Raw genomic sequence first — 14,729 nt, forward strand, 5'->3', positions numbered from 1 at the left:
GAATTTCTGAGTTTGAGGCCAGTCTGGTCTACAGAGTGAGTTCCAGGACAGTCTGTTGCCGATTAACCTATAGCTGTCAGTCTGGAAGCCATCACTTGGCAAGCCTGTTACCACCATGGCTGCTGTGCTCCTTGAGGAATACTAATAAGCTTTCTTATAGAAAAAGATAATTCAAGCAAACCTTAAAACATTCTATTTGATCTGAGACAGGGTCTCACTGCAGACCAGGCTGACCCAGACCTTATCATGGAACCCTGGCTGGCCTCAAACTCACAGCAATCCTCCTGCCTCAGTCTCAAGTTGAAACTACATGCTTGAGCCACTTTGCCCTGTTTAAAATGCTAATGAGGAGCTAGGGTATAGCTCAGGGGAAAAAGACATGACAGTATTCACCTCCCGCCAATCAACCAATCAGTAAGTAGAATGAATGAAATGAAAAGAAGACTACATTTCTAGGTTTTTGCAACAGAACTGAAGTCATGGTTACACGAAAACCCTTAGTGTTCTAAATGTCCACACAGGCGGACTGCCATGTCCGAATGCTTCAGAAATCAGTTTCAGAGTTCAGGTTATTTCTTTCAGATTGTTGGGTATTTCCATATACATAAGATATCTTCAAGATAGAACCCAAGTACAACATGAAATACACTCCTGTTTTATGCACACCTAATACACATGATCTAAAGGTAACTTGGGAGAATACTGTAGTGCACTTATGCAGTAACTGAGATATGTACCATGAGGTGGGTTTGTAGACCTCCCTTCCTGTGGTATTAGAGCAGTAATCGAAAGTTTCAGATTTTGGAGCATCTTGAGCTTTAGATATTTAGATTAAGAACTATTTAAAAGAACTGAAAATAAACTTATCTAAACTTCCATCTCATCAAGTTAATAAAGAAACATTAAGTTAATTCCAAAAAACAAAAAGTATATGAAATCTTATTTAAAGAAAAAAAAAAACAGCAATTAAAGGAAAGATGAAAAGGCTGGTGTCACCAACCAGGGGCAACTTATGGCAACTCTGTACAGAGTGCATGGTATAACCACCGTGGCACAGGTCTGCAGTCCCAGCACTGGAAGGAGTTTGACAGTAACCCACAGTCTGATAAGTCTTTACAAAATAATAACAACATAGGAATTTAATTCTGAAAAAACTTCATCACAGAAAATGGAAACAAAAGTGTTGACTGTATAAGAAGGCACCAGGTCAGGCTGGTGAGATGGCTCAGTGGTTAAGAGCACTGACTGCTCTTCCGAAGGTCCTGAGTTCAAATCCCAGCAACCACATGGTGGCTCACTTACATATAATAAAATAAATAATTTTTTTTTTTAAAAGGCACCAGGTCCTGCAATGGAGTAAAGACCATGTGACTCTGTGCCTACTTCCAAATGCACTGTGCACACAATCAATCCTTAGAGCAAATCTTCAAAATAAATCTGCACTTTAATTAAGGCTTTATCTCAAATAGAATGGAGAGCACCTAATTATGGCCCAGTTAGACTGAATGATGTATGAAAATGACATATAAGCTTAAGTCAGTTGATTCTCATCCTCTGAAAACAATGGTCAGAATAAGAACTATAACTAACAGCAAAACCACAAACTTTTCAGTGCTTCAAATCTGCAGCTAAAATCAATTCCTAACCCACCAACTTTGTGACCTTTGTATGTTCCTCTTCAGGCCCACGTTTATTTGAATACACTACAAGACTATTCAACACTCGATTCCTTCCTTAACTGTTTAGACTAGTTTAGTCAGGCATAGTGGCATGTGCCTGTAATCCAAGAATTCAAGAGGCACAAGCAAGGGTTTAGCTTTAAGTTCCAGGCCAGCCTGGTCTATGCAGCAAGTTCTAGGCTAGCCACAGCTATATAGCAAACCCTGTCCCAAAATGCAAACAAGCACACAATCTCTCATCATTAATTGCTTCATTTTTCATCCAAACCATCAATTACTCCTAAAATAAAAAAGAGTTATCTTCATACTAAAGTTTGGCCTAAAAATTTGCCAGTACTTTCTGATACAGTTCAAGGGTAGGCTTCACAGGCACTCAGAAATACTCAGAATAAAACAATTTAAATTACTTATCCAAATAAAAACCTATAGAGTTTTAGTGCCACCTACTGGAGAGCACAGCTTACATTATTTATTCAGCAAAATCCATTTTCTAACAAAATTACAGGCTTGTCTGCACTGCCTGTCCATAAACTACATTATGTCTTAATTAATTCCTAAAGTGAATCTTCTCACTTTACTCTTACTTAAAGCTTAATCTAATGAAACTGTAAAAGTACGATATCCATCCATTCTTCCCAGAGAAAATGCAAGACAAAGAAATGAAAATTCACTGAATGCAGATATAATATAGGATTTCCTTTTCAAAAATCAAAACAAAGAAAATATCTAATAAAAAAGAAAAGCCTCAACCTTCTGTTAGTTTTAAAAAAAAAAAAAACAACAACAACAACAACAAAAAAAAATCAAAGCATTTTACTTCTTTAAGGGGATTCTGCCACTCAGCTAGATCCTCAAAAACTGTACACTAAGATAGGCAGGCAAAAACCCACGTAAGCACACATGCATGAGAGGACACAAACCCAGGTAGAAAACCAATGATGTGGCTGTTGAACTATGCGAATACATTTCTTCAGTAGTTAACACATTTGTTTTCTTTTACACATCAAATGCTTTGCACATTTCCATGTCGTCCTTACACAAAGATCATGCTCACTTCTCTGCTGTCCCAATTAACAGTTGACACAGTCTTGTGCATACACAGGTACCATCTCATTCTTTCATTAGGAATGGGTTACACTTGGAGCCAAGAGAACTTACTGTGGTGCTACACGCCTCCAATAACGATCAATCCCATGTTTAAAATACAGCACAGCAAGCCACCTTACATTTATATCAAGGGTGTGATTCGTAAAAATATTCTGTGAATAAAAAAAATTGCATTAGAATAAATATGCAATCATATAAAAATACAATTAACATACCAAAATAAGGCATGGATTTGCCTGCTTTATTTTTTGTGGGTCTGTACCATTCCATGTGTGTGCAAGTTCACTGTGTGGATGGTTTCATATGGAAGCCAGAGGACAACCTCAGGTGTCATCTCAGAAATGCCACCCATCTCCTTTTCAATCAGGGTTTTTCAAGGGCCTAGCGATCACCAATTAGGTCAGACTGGCAATCCAGTGAGTTCCTGGGACCACCCTGTCTCTGGCTCCACCACCCCTGTCATTTTTACATTGAGTTCTGAGGATCAAACTGGATTCCTCATGTCTGTGAGGCAAACACTCCACCAAGCAGCCCTATGTTTGATTCTTGAGAAAATATCTCGATTATCTCAGGCTGACCAATATACATTGCTATACAGTCAATAATGACCTTGAACTTCATCCCTCCACCTCCCGATGCTGGTATCACAGGTTCACAACACCATACTCAGCTCATGAGATACTGAGAATTGAACCCAGGGCTGCATGCATGGTAGGTCATACTCTAGCAATTGACCTACAACCTTGGCCCAGATTTTTTATTTATTTTGCTTAAATTTCATCACAATATATATCATATTGATATTTTCTTAAAATATATATTTCTTCTATGTACACTAAGAAAGGAATCCTTAGTCAGGTGTTACTGGAACCCCAGCATTTAGAGTACTCAGGCAGATGCATCTCAAGTTCCAGGTCAGGCTGGGATAAACAGTGAGAGCCTGGGATATAAGAAGATAGCATGCCTACTCAATAGCATTCCATTAAGTTTAACCAACAGATAAATATGTAAAGATTCATTATACTATTCTTTCAAGTATGTTAGAAAATTTCCTTGATAAAAAAAAAAAAAAAAATTGGAAATAACAAATAGATTGATTCAGTTAACTACATTGAGAAGACCTACTCTAAAAGTAGGGGGCACTATTGCTGGGCAAATATCCTGGACCACAGAAACAGGAGAAAACTTAGCTCAGCATAATCATTCATTGCATTCTGCTTCCTGAGCATGGATGCAATGTGACCAGTGGCTTCAAGCTCCTGTTACCCAACCATGACGAAATGGATTCTTGAACTGTGAATGAACCTCAATAAACTTGTCCTTCCATAAATTGGTTTTGCTGGAGTGTTTTATTGCAATAGGAAAAGTAACTAAATAAGAAAACAATAACTTGCCGGGCGTGGTGGCGCACGCCTTTAATCCCAGCACTCGGGAGGCAGAGGCAGGCGGATTTCTGAGTTTGAGGCCAGCCTGGTCTACAGAGTGAGTTCCAGGACAGCCAGGGCTACACAGAGAAACTCTGCCTCGAAAAAACAAACAAACAAAACAAAACAAACAAAAAAACAAAAAAAAAAAAGAAAACAATAACCTATTTCACAATAACAAGAGTACTTACCAATGCAATCACACTCATGGGGCTAGAGAAATGGTCAACAGTTAAGAATACATGTGGCTCTTCCAGAGCACCTGGCTTCAGCTCCCAGAATACAAATGGAGAGTCACAACCGTCTGTAACTGCCGTTCCAGTGGGATCTGATGACCTCTTCTGGCCTCCATAGGCACTGCATACACATGGTACATACATACACACATACAGGGGCACACACTCATAAGATTTAAAAAACAAAAACCAACCATGCTTACAAATGAGTCTGATAGCACTTTACTCATCCAACAGGGTCTCACTGTGTAGCCAGGGCTGGAAATTACTACATAGACCAGGATGCCTGCAAACTCACAGAGATCTGCCTGCTTCCATCCCAAGTGTGTATCACCATGCCTGGCACAATAGCACTTTTAAGTGATATAAGGTGAAACATGATATAACAAGCTATGTTAGTCAAATCACTAATCCATGGTTACTGCTTTGCACAATGGTAGCAAACTATGAAAGCAAGAATGTAGATAAACCACGTGAACTTGGCAATCAATTGGGGAAATGTCTATTGTCCAATAAGCTTTAAAAAGGTTAGCCTGGAAAATTGGAAAGATGGTTCAATGGAGAAGAAAGCCTGTTAGTCTTGCAGAGGGCCTGGACTAAGTTCCTAACACCCGTATCTGATGGCTGTCAATAATTACAGGAGGATCCAATGGCCTCTTCTAGTCTTTGTGGGCACCAAGCACACACATAGTGCACAAACATACATATATGCAGGCAAAACACTCATGCACAGAAAACAAGTTTTAAAATAATCCTAGTCCAAACCAGGCATGCTGGTGCTTGTATTTAATTGTAGCACTTAGGAAGCAAAGGTAGGTGTATCTCTGTGAGTTCCAGGCCAGTCTGGTCCACATAACAAATTCTAGGCCAGTCAGTACTAAACAGCAAGATGAACCTCCAAAATATAATTTTAAAATAGTAACCCAGTAGCCCTGCTCCCTTCGTTACCCCGTGAAAACCCCTATCTCTATCTCCATCTCCCTCAGTATGAGTGTTGGTATGAGTCTACATGTCCAGGCTAGACTTTAATTTGTTGGGGTTATCTTTCCTCACTTTGTGTAAAGGTGTGTCTCTGTATTTTTATCTGTTAATTCTGTACCATCAGAGAACTAAGTGCTGGCAGGATTCTGGTATTGTCATTTCTTTGACCCATCACCAGGTTTTCCACTTTGTAAATATTCATCTTTCCCCACCTGACTAAAAGCAATCTAGAAATAGACCAGAGGTTGTCTCGATACTGAGTGGTTATAATAAAGGTTATAATAAGAGCTGACAGCCAATACCTAGAGCAGAAAATAGGGCGTGGAACTTCCAGGAAGAGAGAGTATGATGGCAGAGGGAAAGAAATCAGATGGTAGTATACAGCTAGCCACAGGGTTGGCTATAGGCCTGACAGTCAGGTCAAATTAGATGAGCCAATTGGAAGACTACCCTAACAATAGGCCTAAACCTTAAACTGTAGAAGCCTCCGTATCATTATTTATACTGCTGGTGAGTATGAGAAAGTCTCGGTATATTAACTGGCTACATAGACCAACCTAGCCTCAAACTTAAGATCTTTGCCTCATTACATCAGCCTCCTGAGATTATGGGGCTACCATGCCCTATTCAAAAACTATTTTATGCTCAATATTCAAAAGGCTGAGGCAAGAAGCATTCAAAATTAGCCTGTTCAAGGAAGCAAACTACACACAAGCCTAAGCTAGAGAGTACAACTCCATCTTTTTTAAAGTTTGAAAGTTATAACTCAGCTGGGACAATGCTCGCCTACCATGCATAAAGTTCCAGGTTCAATCTCTACCACCTTGTAATATGAGCATGAAGGAGCATGCTTGTAACCCAATACTTGGCATGTGGAGGCCGGAGAATCAGATATTCAAAATCATCCTTGGTTACACTGCATGTTGAAGCCAGCCTGGAAATAACCAGGTATGTATGTATGTATGTATGTATGTATGTATGTATGTATGTAATGTATGTATGTATGTATTTTGCATGTATATGTGCATGACTCTCCAAAGCAGTGGTTCTCAAGCTATGGGTCATCCTGAATATCAGATATTTATATTACATTCATAACAGTAGCCAAATTACAGTTATGAAGTAGCACTGAAATAATTTTATGGTTGGGGGTCACCACAACATGAGGAAGTATGGTAAGCAGTCACAGCATTATAAAGGTTGAGAACCACTGCTCCAATGTAATCTGCTGTAAGAGCAGCAGAAGCCATGCCTACAGCATTTTTTACAAATGTCCATATGTGCAGGCTAGGTGTGGAGCACTGAGGAGCTGGACAGGAGGATCACTGATTGGAAGTCAACACCTGTCATACAACAAGACCCAGACTCAATCCCTCCCCCAAAGACTCTAAATACCCAAACACATGTACACTAATAAATAAAAATACTTAAGAAATAAAGCGAAAAAGAAGGAAAAAAAAGAAAAAAGAAAAAAGAAAAAAAAAAAGAAAAATACTTTATGAAAATGCACTAATATAACAACTAATGATAACGCAAAACAAAATGCAAAAGCAAAACAGGAGAAAAAATAAGCTTAAGCAGTTATTAGTAATTCATATACTTATTCAGGAGGTGGAGGCAGAGATTAGAGTTCAATGCCAGAAAATATTAAAGATTCTCTGTATGAAAATATTTAAGGGCTGGAGAGATGGCTCAGCAGTTAAGAGCACTGAATGCTCTTCCAAAGGTCCTGAGTTCAAATCTCAGCAACCACATGGTGGCTCACAACCATCTGTAATGGGATCTGATGCCCACTTTTGGTGTATCTAAATACAGCTATAGTGTACTCATATAGATAAAATAAATAAATCTCTAAAAAAAGAAAAAGAAATAAAAAGAAAATATTTAAATTTCTAGATGAAAAAAAAAAAACCATCAACCACATTTTGCCACTCATGGGAGCACATGCCTTTAATTCTAGCGACCAGAAGGCAGAGGCAAGGTGCTATCACCGTGTTGATGGCCAGCCTGGTCTACATACCAGGGCTACCAGTAAGACTGTCTCAGCAAAGCCAAAAACAATGTTTTAAAGTGAAAGAGAGGGCACAGGGAGGCCAGGTCAAGGGAGAGTCCTTGCCGAGCATGCACTAGACACTACGTTTGCATTGAAATAGGGATAAAGAGAAGATACTACCTATCGTCTTGATGTCAGGACTGATGTGTCAAACTGAAAAACCATCACAGCCTGAGATGTCTCAAGAGACACTGAGAATATATCCTGTCCAGTTTCTTATACAGAATGAATGCTTAGACAATAAAAGCAGAAAGTCATTAATCAACCCCAAAAAATAGAGCCAAAAAAAGTGACTTCCTCTATTAAAAGTTTAAATTAGGCCAAGTGGTGGTGCATGCCTTTGATCCCAACACTGGAGAGGCAGAGGCAGGTGGATTTCTTTATGTTTAAGGCCAGCCTGATATACAGAGTGAGTTCCAGAACAGCCACGATTACATAGAGAAACTCTGTCTCAAAAACATAAAACACAAAAGTTTTCATTAAAATGTTGATTCACCAAAAACCATGTGTAAAACATACTCAGGAGCCTTACTGTGATGTGGTGATGGTGACAGTGGCAGCTAAGTATGTGGATCAGTTTCAGTAAGCCCATAAATCTCCATAGTTACAGAATAATAAAATAATGATTTATCACCGTATTAAAAAATAAACTGGCCGGGCATGGTGGCACACGCCTTTAATCCCAGCACTTGAGAGGCAGAGGCAAGCAGATTTCTGAGTTCGAGGCCAGCCTGGTCTACAGAGTGAGTTCCAGGACAGCCAGGTCTACACGGAGAAACCCTGTCTCTAAAACCCTCCCCCCCAAAACAAACAAACAAACAAACAAACACTCTCAAGAACTACTTACCAGCAACACCGAATAGAAACCTGGCTGTGTCTCCCACTGTTTCAACTGTTCCTCGGCTGGCTTCAACACAGCAGTGTCCTGACTGGTGGCCTGTGTTAGGACCTGAAGAACTACAGAGCTGGCACTATTGAGATCCATGGAAGCCTGCAATGGTAAGTTAGCACACTTGAATACACATTATATCTAATACAAAAATGTACAGTAACATAAATGGAGGGAAGTCTGCAGGGTTTGAAAAGCACTTTTTCCTGGTCACCCGCGTTCTGACTTTTACTTTTTCTATGCACAAGGTACAACATTACTTAGAACTCCCATAATTCCAATTACTTCACATAAATCAATATATTTCTAAAGAAAATTGTCTTCTATTGTTTCACAAAGTAAATGTAAAATGAAACTGGAGAGCCCACATACACAAAACCTCAAGTTTCCAAATGCTGATTTCCTACTCTGGGATCACTCCTACCTCGGCCTCCCCTCCCTAGTGTTATCAAAATCACTGAAAGTGAACAGCGAGAGAGACTTAATGATACTTAAAAAGTAAACTGAGTCCAGTGCAATCCTTGCATGTAGCAGGAATGTCTCAAAAATAAAGGAGGGATAAGAAAATCCTGTGCCACACCCACTCTAGTGAAGTCTGTGTGGCAGACCCAAAAGCTTGGACGCAGCCCTGAGGCCAAAAGTTTCATGGAAACTTAAGTCTTCTGGAGTCTTGGCATCCCATAGCACAAATGCTCCAGATGTGTCCTTGCGACAGTCGGTGTTATATTATAGGTAATGCTACTCATTCAGACGAAAAGCCTCCAGTGTTGATAGACAGTGAAAAAAATCAGGCATTACAATTTACTGGATAAGAGCTAGAAATCTCAGGGCTAGTTCAACAAAGTAAATTTAGAATTCGCATTACAGTCATGTATGGCAGACTACATTACATATTAGAAGAAAGTTGGTGGGTTCCTCTGATAAATGGAGGTTCCCTACAGATACATAAAATAACAACTAAGTCACTCCCATGTGAAGGAATTTACAATGGCCTAGGAAGAAGAAAGGTTGTGGTCTAAGAAGGAACTAGAGTAAATACTTAGAATAGCAGCTGAGTTATTCCCATATACAGGAATTTACAATGGCCTATGGAGAAGGTGGATTAACTATGGAAAGGGCACATTGTTTTTGATCCCAGTTGTAAACACTGCCTGGTTCCTGTCAGCTTTTGTGTATATATTTCTCTGTTTTTGGTAAAAAGTCATTTTGAATCGGGAAACCTCAATGTACCTTGGAAGACCTTAACGAATCACCTAACATCCTTGTTTTCTTCTGTAATATAAGTCTGATGCTCGCTTTGAGAAATTACATTCAAAAGAAAAAAAAAAAAAAGAGAAATTACATTCAGATCAACACTCCCTGTGTTCGTGTGTTTGTCACCCCACCAATTCCTTGCCCACCTGAATATCGAGACCCTGATTCTCCTGCGGGTTGAGGGGCCAACTGAGTCCAGTCCTCGGCAATCCTGTTATGTGATAAATGACTATGTACCTTCCCCAGTTCATATGCTGAAATCTAAGGCCTAATTTAAGTATTTGGAGCTGAGAAGTTAGGTAGGTATTAGACCATCAGGATGGATTCCCCAAGCATGGTCTAAATGTAGCTGAAGAGGACACCAGAGAGCCACCTTATTCTTTCTGTCATATAAGGATACAATAAAAAGTCTGCAATCAGCAATGGCCCTTACCAGTATCTGACTATGCTGGCACCCTGAGTTCAAGGCCAGCCTGGTCCATGTAATGAGACCACATCTCAGACTAAAAGCAAGACCAGCAAGATATCTCAGAGGACCTAACCAAGCCTGATGTGATGACCTGCATTCAAATTCCAGGACCAACATAGTTCAGAGAATTAGCTCCCACAAAGTTGTCCCCGAGTATGCTGTGGTAACACACACCACACCGAACAATAAATAAATGTGAATTTTAAGTGTTAAAGGTTGAAGAGATGGTGTCTTGGAAATAACTATAATAAACAGTTTACCAAAGAATGGCACCAACCTCTCAACACAAGTCTTCAACACCCATAAAGGCGTTGCTTCCTGTCAGCACTTTCCGTTAGGAGTTGAGATAGTTTAAAGCAGGTGCTCTAATTGGAAAAACATTGTCAACTTAAAGGGCAGATGATTACAAGTGCTAGAATATTTTGTTTTGCCTGAAACAAGAGTCTTTATGTAGCCCCAGCTTCCTAGAATCTGTTATGTAGACCAGGCTGGCCTCAAACTCAGAGATCTGCCTGACTCTTCCACTAGTGTGCTAGGATTAAAGGTGTGTACCACTATAATTCAAAAGAGCCAGGGTTAAATGTCCCCCATGTAGATTTCTGAAAATCAAGAGTTCTAGGCCAGCCTGGACAACTTAGCAAGACTCCATCTCATTTTTTTAAAAAAGGGATGGGATGTAACTTAGTACAGCACTTGCCTGTCATGCACAGGAATCTGGGTTCTATACACATATGTATGTAAAACAATTAATGAAAAAAAGTCCATGAATTTGGAAGAGAGCAAAGAAGAGGTTATGGGAAGGTGGAAAGGGAAAAGGAAAATGATGTAATTATATTAAAATCTCAAAAAATAAAAAATAAAAAAAATTTTTTTTTTTCAGAAAGCAAGCAAATGACCCAACCATGGGGCTAGAGCAAAGCTCAGCAGCTAAGAGTACCTGTTGTCCTCTCAGAAGACTCAAATCTGGAGTCTAGCACAGACATCAGGCAGTTTATAACCACCAGCTGAGGATTTCATTCCCTCTTCTGGCCTCCAGAGACAGACCACACACACACACACACACACACACACACACACACACACACACACAAAACCAAAAGCATAAGGCATACAACAAATTTAATATAAAAACGTTACTTGTTAGAAAGCTTAAAGAAAGGGACAGTTTATTAACTTAAACAAGCTTCATTCTTTTTTGAGACAGGATCTTACTATGCAGCTCTGACTGTCCTGGAACTTACTATGTAGACCAGGCTGGCCTTGAACTCACAAACTTCGATCAACCTGCTTCTTCCTCTATGATGCTGGGATTAAGGTGAGGAAAAACAAACAAACAGACAAACAACATGTTGGTACACACTCGTAATCCCAACAACATTCTGTAGACTAAAGAAGGAGAATTATGAATTCAGGGCCAGGCTAGGCTACATAGCCAGATCTTGGAAGAAAAGGGAAAAAACAGAGAGGATGGAGGAAGGAAAAAGGGAGATTGACCACTTGTAGAGAAAAAAAAATTAACCCTGATTCTAGCAAAACTGCTAGTTCCCCTAGATGAGTCACCACAGTATTCTCTAGCTGTAACATGCTGCTGATGAACAGTATTACTAAAGTTACTGCTCACGGCAAACATGACCTTCTGTGGACATCTCCAACTGCACAAGACAGGAAAGCACTACTTCATGCTGACCTATCTTCTAAACATTTCTATGACTATACCTATTTCCTTGCTTAATTGTAGCTTACCTAACAAACCATGAACTACATAAAGTTTAACAATATGTGTTTGGGATGGAAAGACAGCTCAGCAATTAAGAGCACTGCTCTTCCAAAGGTCCTGAGCTGAAATCCCAGCAACCACATGGTGGCTCACAACCATCTGTAATGGGATCTGATGCCCTCTTCAGGTGTGTCTGAAGGAAGCTACAGTGTACTCATATATATAAAAAAATAAATAAATAATTTTTTTTAAAAATGTGTATTATTGGCCAGGCGGTGGTAGCACATGCCTTTAATCCCAACACTTGGGAGGCAGAGGCAGTAGGATTTGAGTTTGAGGCCAGCCTGGTCTACATTTTGAGTTCCAGGACAGCCAGGGCTACACAGAGAAACCCTGTCTTGAAAAACTTAAAAAGGGGGGGGGGATGTGTATTCTTCATTCATATATGCCATCATCTCTCATCACAGAATAAGGCATGCAGGTCTGCTCACCTGCACAAGGATAGCACTGCCTACACTGGGCTGGGGTGCTACATCAATGTATACTAAGCAAGAAAATTCCCCACTGACATGGCAATAAGGCCATATGATGGGGGCAATTCTTCCCAGCTGACCCTAGTTTGTGTCAAGTTGACAACAAAAGTGAAGCATAACAATCCCTCAACCCAGGTTTTCTAATGTCTGACTGCCTTAATCTTTCTGTGAACACTATTAAAACCCTGACATGTTACTATGTATAGATCATTACAGTTCAGCCTCTCAATTTAAATTTAATGACCAGGGAAGAGGGGCTTAAATTTGTTCAAAATGTATCCTAGAATCCAGAATACCTGTCATAGAGTAATAAAAAAATAGGTGTTAAACTGACTTGTCTGTTACTGAAGTATGAGTCCAAAGACTCATAGCTGTTCTGCACTGTAGCCCACAAAGGTTCTGGGCAGCTGCCACCTCGGTCTCTTTTCTGTATTACCATGTTTGGTTTAAATAAACTAGATAGTAACAACAACAACCAAAAAAAAAAAAAAAGCTGTTAAATGAACTTGGCCAAATACAGTCACGTTTGAAACCCCAGCACCCAGAAGGCAGATGATCTCTTCCAGTTCAAGCCCACAGTCTACGGACAAGTTTCAAACTTCCCAAAACTACATACTAAGCACTATCTCAAAATACAAACAGCAAAGAGTAATCAATTTTTAAATAATTCCTCGTCTCTTCTATAGTTGAGTAAAGCCACAAAAAGCAGCCAAGCCTCTCCCTTTTTTACGCCTCCTCAGTCTATCCTTCTCAGAATACTCCTGTACCACTCGGGTAACTCCACCCACACTCACAGTCTTTAACAATAAAACAGCCTCTACTGGCCATCCACCACTCTGGGAGAAATATACCATAGGAATCTTTGTGATCAATTCTACAAGGGGAAAAAACAAGCTAAAATATACTGTAAAGACTGTGGTAAGCTGTTACAAAGGAAAACCTAGCTACTTCTACTCTAGTAAGCTTAGCAGAGGCTTCCTCACAGGGGAGGGAAAAGCATAGTTGTGAAGGATGAGTAAGAGTCCCCAAGATGAGTGCATGCTTTAGGTAGGGTAGGCATATTCCTGGCATAACAAGATCTGAATGTATTTGAATCCAATTACTTTTGAAGAACTATAGTTTAGCATGGCAGAACATGAGTAAACGACAGGGATTTATATAAAATTAAATCTATCTGCACCTCGATCTGTGCACTGCCAGCCTGCAAAACTATCCAAAAATATATTTCTAGTATAACTTACCTAGTCTGTAGGTAGCAAGAATGCCTTTAAAGAGTGAGGAGGGAAAGACACAAGTTAGCAGCCTCTGTGGGAACAGGCAAGCTATGAACACACAGGGCTTCTAGGTTCCATATCTAGTAGTTAAGAAATAAACATTCATGGGAGTGACCTACCTATAGGACATACTAGTGAACAGTCACAAAGAGTATGGGAGTGACTAGCCACTTTCTGATGGATTTAAGGCCACTCCATGAGATGGAACCTATACCTGACACTGCTAACAGGGCCAGGAACCTGAGACTAGTTAGGTCATGGCCTAGAGCAAAACTAATTACTATCACTCTGCTAAAGGAACATAGCAGTAAGATGACTCCTATTAACATACCACTATATCCATGGATCACCGCCATGCCCCTTAAGAGAAGCTTTTTCTAGCCGTACACTGTAATAAACACAGAAATCTACAATTGGACAATGTGCAAAAAGTGAGACTTTGGGGCACTCAGTCTTAAATAGGATGCCTTCATCAAACCCCTTCCCTCAAACCTCCAGGATCTATGGGGAAGAAGAGGCAGAAAGGCTGTAAGAACCAGAAGAGAAGAATGTGTCTTCCAGACAACAGAACTTATGCAACAGCATGCAGAAGAAATGCACAGCTTCAAGCCAGAGTAGGTCCTAGCACTAAGAGGGGGAAATGGACATGGGGTCCCATCCCTAACCAAGAAGCTATCTGCAACGGACACCTATGGGCAAAGGGGGAAATAAAAATCACAAATCTCCAGTAGCATGCCACAGAGTACATCAGCCATACTCCAGCACAGCTCCAACACCAAACGAATTAGCATTTTTGTGAACTTTTGTTCCATTTTGCTTTGTTTTGATTTTTTCAGTTATTTGTTTGGTGGTGTTTTGTGTTTGAGTTTTTGGTATTTTTAGCTTTTTTTAAAGAGAGAGAGAACACTTGAGATTGGGTGGGTAGGGAGGCGGGGAGAATACAGAAAGAGTTGAAGGAGGAGAAAACTTTATTAAAATATACTGCATGGGGGCTGGTGAGATGGCTCAGCGGTTAAGAGCGCCGACTGCTCTTCCAAAGGTCCTGAGTTCAAATCCCAGCAACCACATGGTGGCTCACAACCATCCGTAACGAAACCTGACCCCCTCTTCTGA

At 40.1% G+C, this 14,729-nt stretch overlaps 1 protein-coding gene across 1 annotated transcript in view; it reads right to left on the reverse strand.

Annotated features, from left to right (window-relative positions):
• Positions 1-14,729, reverse strand: part of Ipo11 (importin 11) — a 136,842-nt gene that overhangs the window by 116,113 nt on the left and 6,000 nt on the right. Inside the window, exons 2-3 of the mRNA XM_029544005.1 lie at positions 8,328-8,471; positions 2,838-2,938 (exon numbers count right to left, since the gene is read on the reverse strand). Coding sequence (XP_029399865.1) covers positions 2,838-2,938; positions 8,328-8,465 — 239 coding nt within the window. The 5' untranslated portion in view covers positions 8,466-8,471. The remainder of the gene's footprint in view (positions 1-2,837; positions 2,939-8,327; positions 8,472-14,729) is intronic.

The sequence above is a fragment of the Mus pahari genome, chromosome 11 (assembly GCF_900095145.1).
Source record: "Mus pahari chromosome 11, PAHARI_EIJ_v1.1, whole genome shotgun sequence".
NCBI lineage: Eukaryota > Metazoa > Chordata > Mammalia > Rodentia > Muridae > Mus > Mus pahari.